Source organism: Trachypithecus francoisi, unplaced genomic scaffold (assembly GCF_009764315.1).
Source record: "Trachypithecus francoisi isolate TF-2019V2 unplaced genomic scaffold, Tfra_2.0 Lachesis_group4, whole genome shotgun sequence".
Classification (NCBI taxonomy): domain Eukaryota; kingdom Metazoa; phylum Chordata; class Mammalia; order Primates; family Cercopithecidae; genus Trachypithecus; species Trachypithecus francoisi.
In genome coordinates, this window is record NW_022681469.1 from 17,842,234 (window position 1) to 17,852,206 (window position 9,973).

Sequence of the window (9,973 nt, forward strand, 5' to 3'; positions counted from 1 at the left end):
GAGGCCGAGACGGGCGGATCACGAGGTCAGGAGATCGAGACCATCCTGGCTAACACTGTGAAACCCCGTCTCTACTAAAAAAAAAATACAAAAAACTAGCAGGGTGAGGTGGTGGGCGCCTGTAGTCCCAGCTACTCGGGAGGCTGAGGCAGGAGAATGGCGTAAACCCGGGAGGCGGAGCTTGCAGTGAGCTGAGATCCGGCCACTGCACTCCAGCCTGGGCGACAGAGCAAGACTCCGTCTCAAAAAAAAAAAAAGAAAAGAAAACAGATTTAGTTTGGAGTGAAATACTCACAGTGTTTTCTACTATCTGCCCAGCGAGGTCTAGATAACTACCGAGGAGACAAACGTTCCATCCCTACTCCCCGAAGAAGCTCCTGAGTCAATGGGGGAAAGTGCCCCAACCCAGCATAGGGGTAGCAAGGAAGGCTTGCAGCTGGTGATCCTAATTAACTATTAGAGGATAAGCAGATAGATGGAAGGGGAGGGGGACAGCCCCGAAAGTCGGTCAGAAAGACCATACAGCACACGCATCGCCATTGCTTCAGAGCTTTTGGGGGCAGGTCTGTAGCCATTCCCAACAAAATATACTACCGAACCCTGCAAGCCCTTCCAGAGAGCCAGACCTCTCTTAACTCTCCCCAGCTGGTCCTCCGCACAGGCGGCGGCGCTAGCCTCACTGCGCAGGCGCCAGGTACACCTCGGAGGCCTCAGGAGGGGGAGCCAGTAAGTCCGGGTCCACTAGGCCTCCGCTCTAGCCACCAAGCTGCTGTTTCTCTACTGCTCCCCTGCGCGAGTTTGGAGCCGGGTAGGGGGCGGGCCTTCCGGGACCAGGGCGCGTGGGTGAGGAAGGGCAGGTCCAGGTAAGGCTGTCAATGATCTTTGGGGGTCTGCAGCGAGGGGAGATGACTGTAGAGGTCTACGGGGGTCTCCAACCTTGTAGAGTCGCCAGGAATAGGGCGAATCCATTTCATTAGTGATCAGTTCGGGCGGTTCACGTGCATCACACAAATAACTCGGCCTTTTCCTGCGTGAGTTGGGGGATTTCTTAAACGTAGGATACCCGCGTTTCCGCTGCTGTAATTTCCTCTCAGGCGCAGTTACTCTCTTCCAGATGGGTTAACAGTAGAAGGCTCAGTTTCTCTGCTTACCACACGGCCTTCTGCACCGTAGCTTTGGGTGGTGGGCTGCAGATTAATTTTGTAACCACCGTAAGAAAAATACGGTAAGGTGATATTTAAGAAAAATGTTTGTGAAATGCGCTCCCGAGTCAAACGTCGGTTAACTTGACACTACTACAGCTCCCATCACAGTCAGGCATGATCGAGTCAGGTGGAGGGAGTTGAAGATTGTTCTTGCTGAACTGAATGCAGCTAATACACTTTCAGTGCCGTTGATGCCTCTGTGACTCCGTAAAATAATCGGTACCGGGCTTTTTTTTTTTAAGCATTCTGTTGAGATTGTTTTTATGTTTAGATTGTTTCTATGACAACGTGTGTACACTGTGAGTTCCTTGGATCCTGATGGTTATTAGGGTAGGCACTGTGCCGTGAATTTTGCATGTTAGTTTCACATCGCAGGTAGTATGACTGTCCTCGTGTAGTCGATGAGAACCTGGCAGAGAATAAGCACCATTTAAAAAACGACGTGACCATTAAAAGGCAGAGGCGAGATTCCAACCAGCTTTTTTATTCTGCAGCTGGTGCGTTCTGCTAACCAATGGTTTCTGGGAAACTGGAGAAAGCTGTCTCCCAGAATGATTTACAGACACACATACATACACATATCAGCATACAGGTTTACACTTCCACTGTTTTCAGAACGCTGAAGCACATCCAGGTTAAGAACTCTTGCACTTCATCTTTACCTTTCAAAGAGAAAAGGCAAACCTAATACAAAGCCACTTATTGAAATAATCTTTTAAATGCATCAGACCTATCAAAAAGATGAAAGAAGTTTGCCCATTTATGCCAAAGTAAAAATATGGGAATTTTCTTCTCATGTGAGCTTAATTTGTTTTGCTCAGCACATTTGAGTAATTTGTTTTTGCTTAGCATTTTCAGTTCCAGTTAACTTATTTCATGATAGTACAGGTTTCTTTAGTTCACATTTTAAGGAAAGTAACACTTAAAGTGACTTGTTTTGCACTCCCTGAGAATGGTTTCATGTGACTCAAAATGTAATTGACATGCACATTGTCAGAAAAGCTCCCCTGTCATTCTTCGTGAGAGACATGTGTCTGTGCACTGTGGAAGGAAGCAACAAAGCAGTGTCATTGGTAATTGTTAAAACCACTTTCCGTTTCCTCCTGTTTAGCAAGCCTGGGCCTTTGTGTCTAGTAAGGGATTTAGGTTTGAAGAGGCTTATTCCCTTTCTCTGGCATAAAATTTTAGGACTTAGATTTTAAGATATAACCATGTTCCAACCGATTCTAATGTGACCTTTTTATGTACAAGTTACGTATCCCAGTAATATGCCACATTCCAAAATGGGCATGGAGATAACAGCAGCATCCTGTGATGGCTTCAGTGACTACTGTCCTACTGAGTCCCTTCCTCCTCCTGGCTACCTTGGCAAGTTACCAAGGTGCTGGTTCTCTCCCTATGTTTCTCTGTCAGTCTTTGTAAGTGAGGTCATCATTCCAGGGAGGCACGAAGTTTTTACTGTGTGGAATATGTATCTGTCTGTCTCTCTTTTTTTTTAAACATGATTAAGAACAAGGAATAAATAAATGTGTCTATGTAGATGTATGAAAACCAAACTTACAGTTCTGGGCTCGTTCTTTTTTGTGAATTACCATTTCTACCAAGTGCCACCGTTACTCATTTTCGCACTAGTCCTGCAAGCTTTGTTTTCAGAAAAGGAAACTCAGGTTTAGAGAGGATGAGTAACGATTCACAATAACCCAAGGATTAAGGGACAGAGCCAGTAGTCAAACCCAGGCCTCAGGAATCCCTGTTGCCTCTTCATTTACAAACAAAGGGACTTGGAGTTCAGAACAGAGTCCTGAAAACACTGTAACAAACTGGTAGTTCCCAGACCAGCTTACAGATACTGTGGAAAAACTCTGCAATTACAGCAGAAATCTATTCCGATGACACAATGGTAATTAAGCAAAACAAAACAAAGTTGATGAAGAAACTGTTGTTTTTTAATCTAATGTTTGGAAAAAGATAATTTTAAAGGGCAAAGGAAGAGAAAAAGCATGCAAAGAAACTAGGTGACTTCTGGACATTTGCAAGGCTTTTTAGAGGTTAATGGCACTGGTTTGTTTATACATTAAACTGTTAAATGACTGTTTTTCACCTTGAGACTGTAACCCTAGTCCTAACAATCCCACCCCCAATCAGAGTTGGGAAAGAAGTGAATCAGGAAACTGAGAATGCTGAATGGAAAAGGAAGAACAGGCTGCAGATGGTGGGAAGAGAGGGGTGGACGTTGGATCTGACAGTTCTACCATTGCCAGCCTTCAGGTGGCACTATTGACCGAAGATTGCTTGGTGGGTGTTCTGAATGGTTTTGAGGTTGACAGTTGGTTTGAGATCAGCCTCTGCCTTTTTTTTTTTTTTTTTTTTGACGCCTAATCTTGCTCTGTCACTCAGGCTAGAATACAGTGGTGCAATCATAACTCAGTGTAACCTCAAACTCCTGTGCTCAAGCGATGCCCCTCCTCACACTCCACAAGTAGCTGGAACTACCGGTGTGCACTACCATACCAGACTGATTTTCTTATTTTCTTTTCTTTTTTTTTCTGTAAAAACAAGGTTTTGCCATGTTGCCTCGGCTGATCTTGAAGTCCTGGCCTCAAGTAATCGTCCCATCTCAGCCTCTCAAAGTATGGGATTATAGGCATGAGCTACCATGGCCAGCCTCCTCTGTTAATGGATCTTGAAATAGGCGTTGAAACTTCCTTAATTTAAACACGGTTTGTTGTCTTGCAAGAACTATTTTGAAATTCACTTGGCACCATTCTTATGTAGGAGGGTTTTTTGGTACATTTCTCCCATTGGTTTTTCAAGGTTTATGCCTTTTTCCTGCTTGAATATCAGCACCTTTTCATCTCAGCTGAACTGTTTCCCAGGATAGTCTCTGAGCCAGCAACGATTCTCATCTCACTACTAAAATTTCTCATAAATTGGCATATTCTGCCAACAATAACCCCGACGTCTGGTCTAAACTGAGTTGAGATAGTTATTCCACCAGCAGCTTTCTTGATTTTTATGTATCCCCTGTATAGTTTTTTATGTCTATTAGCTGTAATTTGTTCATATCATGGATATCATTCTTAGACCTATTTCAGTGTTGTGTGCCTCTGAAGAAAAAGCTACTGTTTTCGGCTGATAAGAACTTAGCTAGTTTGCATTAAAACAATATATAAGATGGAAGATACAGCAAGTAACCTCACAATTCATACGTGCCTTCTATTTAGTAAGAAAATGAATCTTTTGAGCTACTGGATTTATTTCTATAGGGCTACCGTCTGTTTTTTTTCCCAAATGGCTCTCAGTCTCTAGGCAAAATTCAGTTCAGTAACCTAGAAGCCAAATGACCTCATAACTCATTAGCATAACTCATTAGCAGCTCTCAGAGCCTTCTGGAGCCCTTGAGGAGAACAGTGTTCAAAGGTCTGATAATAAAAACAACAGCATAATTATGTCTCTGCCATGATTACACCTTTTGATGGCAAGCAGTGAGCATATTAATGCTGCAGATTGCTTAGGTGGGTGTTTTCTGAAGGTATAATAATGCTGGACTAGGATAACTTGTTTCCCTGTCTTCTTCATCCCCAGCCTACAAATAGGTAAACTGACTGTCAGTAAATAACCTGGTGAATCACAAAATAGTTGGTTGTAAAGGAGGCAATACAGTAAGGAAGTAATAGCATGTAAACACAAAATGTAAAAATCGCAGCTGTAAAGCATGAAAAGGAAATAGCCATTTGGCCTGTGGATACTTCTCCACTCCTAGGCATGTCCTGCCAACACTGCACGGATCCATGAGCGACTTGCTGTGTTTGCATTTTCTAAAGTATTCATTAGCTAATCTTGGAATTTCTTACCCTAACCTGTTTATCTTTCTTCTCATTTTCTATAGGAACTCTAACTCCTTGCCACTCAAGAAATGTCCTCCCTTTCAGAATATGCCTTGCGCATGTCTCGTCTCAGTGCCCGGCTCTTTGGTGAAGTCGTCAGGCCTACTGATTCCAAGTCTATGAAAGTGGTGAAACTGTTTAGTGAACTGCCCTTGGCCAAGAAGAAGGAGACTTATGACTGGTATCCAAATCACCACACTTACGCTGAACTCATGCAGACACTCCGATTTCTTGGACTCTACAGGTGATGACAAACACAAAGAGGGACCTATGAGAGACTTTTCTTAGTAGATCAGAAAAGGAAAAAACTTAGCCTTTCTATCCTTGTAGTTTTGTTCTTATAATAGAGCCAAGGTAGTTCAAAAGGTACAGTTTACAGAAGAAAGGCTTCTTTCAAAATACCCATAATGGAGAGACCAAAAAAAAAAGGAAATTCATGCTTGTTGGAAGATATATTTTAATGATGTCTACAACATGACTCATGTTGAATAGAAACTGAGCTGTAGAGAGGTGTCTAATAATTTGTTAATCTAAGAGCACTCTAAAAATGATGCCAAGAGGCCGGGCGCGGTGGCTCACACCTGTAATCCCAGCACTTAGGGAGGGATTGGTGGGTGGATCACGAGGCCAAGAAATCAAGACCATCCTGGCCAACCTGGTGAAACCCCATCTCTACTAAAAATACAAAAATTAGCTGGGTGTGGTTGTACACGCCTGTAGTCCCAGCTACTCAGGAGGCTGAGACAGGAGAATTGCTTGAACCCAGGAGGTGGAGGTTGCAGTGAGCCGAGATCACGCCACTTCACTCCAGCCTGTTGACAGTGAGACTCCGTCTCGAGAAAAAAACAAAGATGCAGAGAAAAACTGGCCTAAGTACTGAGGAAGAAAGCCCCAGAAACACCGCCAGGGCAGTGGGCTCTTGTTGTCAGATGAACAGAATCCCTGACCCACACTTGATCTGCTGCTTAACTGGCATGTGGGAGCCTTCTTTCTCTTCTGGTGGCATTTTTGTTGACATTTCTTCCTACTCTCTTCTGGCATCTTTATTTTACACCCTTTCTTATATATTAATTTGGTCTGGATAAGCTGTATTTTGCCGTTAAGGGATATTACATAAATCACACAGGTTCTTTACACCATATGTTTGTATGTGTGTGTATGTCTAGGAAATAGGTGCTTAGGACTGTATGCATCTCTCAAGAGAAAAAAGATCAGGCCAGGCACAATGGCTCAAGCCTGTGATCCCAGCACTTTGGGAGGCCGAGGCAGGCGGATCACCTGAGGTCAGGAGTTTGAGACTAGCTTGGCCAACATGGTGAAACCGTGTCTCTACTGAAAATACAAAATTTAGTTGGGCGTGGTGTCACACTCCTGTAATTCCAACTACCTGGGAGGCAGAGGCAGGAGAATTGCTTGAACCCACGAGATGGAGGTTGCAGTAAGCCGAGATCATGCCACTGTACTCCAAACTGGGCGACAAAGCAAGACTCTATCTCAAAAAAAAAAAAAAAATCAAATACCTACGTGATCCTTTTCATTAAATTAATTTTTTGGGCAGGGCGATAGTTCACAGCTTAATCCCAGCACTTTGGGAGGCCAAGGCGGGCAGACCACTTGAGGTCAGGAGTTCTAGAACAGCCTGGCCAACATAGTGAAACCCCATCTCTACTAAAAATACACAAATTAGCTGGGCGTGGTGGTACATTCCTGTAATCCCAGCTACTTGGGAGGCTGGGGGCAGGAGAATCGCTTGAACTCAGGAGGCAGAGGTTACAGTGAGCTGAGATTGTGCCACCGCACTCCAGCAACAGAGGGAGATTCAGTCTCAAAAAGAAAAAATTATTTTTTTTAATTACCAAACTAACACATGCGCATTACAAAAGAATTCAAATAGTACATAATTGTACAAAGTTAAAATACCATCTTTTTAAAAATTTAACAAGTTACAATTGGACTTGTCTTTGGGCAACAATACTAAAATTACTTGGAACCATTTATTCTAATACAATAGAATTAATAGTACAGCATAACATTTAATCCAAATCACTAAAGATTGGTATATTCACTGTCCAGTGGCTATTTCTTACGTACCTTCCAGGTGCAGGCACCTAAGATGGCACTATGGGAACAGCGGTGAACAAAATAGATGTGCTTGGTTAACATATCAGAGGTTACAATCTAGGACATGTTTTGAATGTTTGGAATTGCTTTGAGACTACCTCTCTTGCCATCAGTCTGGGCTCAGAAAATAAAAACTAATTTTATTATAACCCGAAATAAATTGTTGGGAGGCAGGTATCCTGAGGAGATTATAACCCATGAAAAAATCACATTCAGTTATTTTATCTTTTTGCTGCTGCTGTCTGTTTGAAGAATAAAGACTTAGCTATCTTTGGGGACAGGGAAAAATTACTTCAGGTATCCATAGAAAAACTTATTTTCATGTAGTCCCTAGGTACGTTCAATGACACCTCTAATGCTAGGCCTCCTGTGGCATCAGGCAGGATGAAACTAGACAGTCTCCAATAAATAAAATATTATTCAGATACCTGCAAAAGAGGGAGGGAAGCACCAGTTCTCAGAAACAATTGATTCATTCAGTTAACCAGGTGCCCAACTTGTGTCATCAACAGAGACAGAGTCGCCAGAAAGCTATCTTTCTGTCCAACGGTTGATGAGAATGAGGGAGGGACAGAAGAGGGGGAAAAAAATAAGTAAATTATGTGATCTGTTACAAAGTTGAACATGCTATGGAAAAAATAGTAGAGCCGGCTGAGCAGGATCCAGAATGCCGACGGGGCCTGCAGTGGGTGGGGAGAGGCCAGGTTACAGGATGAAACGGGACAGTCAGGGTCAGCCTCCTTGAGGAGTCGAGGTTTCAGCAGAGGCTTGAAGGTGGCGAGTGAACCGAGTAGGACTTGGGGAAGAGCTTGCAAGGCAGAGGGGCAAGAGCACAGCAAAGGCCTTGAGGTGGGAGTGTTCCTTTCCAAGAGGCGTGCAGGCTACGGGGTGTGGGACTGGAGACAGGTTGCAAGGGGCTGTGAGGCCGTAGCAAGGACGATGGCATTTGCTCTGGTTGAAATGGGGAACCATTTGCAGGGCTATGAACAGGAGTGGCATGATCTGACACATATTTTAGAAGAATGACAGCAGATGCACTGTTGAGAATTATTTGGGGACACTCACCACTAATCCCAAAGAGTTGTATACTGTCCGTGATGTTCACGGATAGCCTAGAGCGTTAAAACTTAAGCTCAGCAAACCCCTCTCTTACATTTGATTCATACACTGTTATTATCCATGCTTTACAGGTGAGGAAACTAAGGTGCGGGGAGGTAAGGCCACTTATCCAAGGTGACAGATCTAGTAAATGGTGGAGCCATGATTTGAACCCAGGTTCACATGGGATCCAGAGCTTACATGTTTAAACACCATACCATTCTTTAGGTATCTGGGCTTAAGATGTAGACTTTTTTTTTTTATAGTATAAGCAATCATCAACTTCTATGCCATCTGCATACTTACATAGTCCTGGCTGCTTTGATTGCTTTAGTATCTGTCTTTTGATTTGGCTTCTTCTGCCTGAGCCTTTCCCCAGCAGCCTTTTTGTGGGAGTTACCTACTGCCACTAAGATTTCACCTTGTTGGCCAGGCTGAGCTTCCTCTAGACCTCACCCCATTCTGAGTAGATGCTAGTTCCTAGGGCAGTCAGGGTCTCTGTGTAGCTATTGAAGCTGATGCCCACTTTTTCTCCTCTCTGTGTTTAGTCTTAGTGTTGCAGGGAAATTTGGGGTAATCACTAGTATTGTGTCATTGTTATGTAGGTTTACATAGGCTGACCTGGGAATTCCACTGCAGCTTGTGGCATTGTTTCTGTGAGGGGAAACGGACTTACAAGCGAACTTTTGGAATACACCGCATTTCTGTGATAGGGACTCCCTATACTTTTTGGACACCAAGCTGAGCGTGTGGCCAACTTGTAAAAGTCAAAGATTGGTAACCAGAATGACCCAAGAAAACAGCGCTAGATCAGTATACTTTTCTACCTTGTAAAAATAACTGGTTAATTATTTTTTCCTTCTTCACTCAGAGATGAGCATCAGGATTTTATGGATGAGCAGAAACGACTAAAGAAGCTTCGTGGAAAGGAGAAACCAAAGAAAGGAGAAGGGAAAAGAGCAGCAAAAAGGAAATAGTGTTGGTCCCTCAAGAGGGAGAATTTCTTCCTCAGTGGCAGAGAGAAGAAAGTGCATTTATTGTCTTTCCACATATTGGAGGAATGTCATCTTCCTAAATGAAGGTTATTTGGAGGAACACAGTCATCTCCTTGTTGAAATCTAGTCCGGTTACATTGTGGCTGATTTCTTGAACACATTCTAACTGCACAATTATTTTGGCCTTGGCCATGTAATGTGAGGTTTACCTGATTCTCTAATGAAATAAATACCTAAGTTATTGTTTGACGATTTGTTTGGGGTGGGGTGGGTGGGGGAATGGAGGGGAAACCTCATTAAGTAAGCGTCCTATAGTGTCCTCATCTCTCCCTTTTTGCTTACTCACTCACCCAGCCCTAAACTTCTTTCATCTTGGGCCCTTCAGCCACTGTCTCCACCACCAAGCTCACAAACTTTGTGTGTCTTCACCTACTCCTTTGAGAAATCTATTAAGATGAATTTGTAGGGTATCTTTTAAAAGGAAGTATTGAATACCTGCTCTATACAAGATATTGGGGCCTTGGTAATACAAGTGGTTAGCAAATACTCCCTACCTCATGTAAGTTTCAGTCTTGTGGGAGGGACTAATATTACATAATTACATACAATTATATTACATGCTACAGAGGAAAAAGTCAGACTTCTGTAAGAGCATGGATGGATGGAT

General features: G+C 43.2%; 1 protein-coding gene across 5 annotated transcripts; it reads left to right on the forward strand.

Annotated features, from left to right (window-relative positions):
- The first annotated feature begins 763 nt into the window (after positions 1 to 763).
- Positions 764 to 9,549, forward strand: MRPS33 (mitochondrial ribosomal protein S33). 5 transcript variants are annotated; one of them, XM_033193027.1, is made up of 3 exons: positions 764 to 863; positions 5,095 to 5,336; positions 9,183 to 9,549. In XM_033193027.1, the coding sequence occupies exons 2-3, from the start codon at positions 5,122 to 5,124 to the stop codon at positions 9,286 to 9,288; spliced, it is 321 nt and encodes a 106-aa protein (XP_033048918.1). In that variant the 5' UTR covers positions 764 to 863; positions 5,095 to 5,121; the 3' UTR covers positions 9,289 to 9,549. The 5 variants fall into 5 exon arrangements, with proteins under 5 accessions (XP_033048918.1, XP_033048922.1, XP_033048921.1 ...); XM_033193031.1 differs by lacking the exon at positions 764 to 863 and adding an exon at positions 909 to 1,031; XM_033193030.1 differs by lacking the exon at positions 764 to 863 and adding an exon at positions 1,119 to 1,225.
- The last annotated feature ends 424 nt before the right edge of the window (positions 9,550 to 9,973 follow it).

What these genes read in the sequence shown, in the direction of transcription:
- MRPS33 (XM_033193027.1), top strand. Translation starts at nt 5,122, where the DNA reads ATGTCCTCCCTTTCAGAATATGCCTTGCGCATGTCTCGTCTCAGTGCC. An exon ending in CGATTTCTTGGACTCTACAG is followed by an intron (nt 5,337 to 9,182) that starts GTGATGACAAAC and finishes TTCTTCACTCAG; the next exon opens with AGATGAGCATCAGGATTTTA.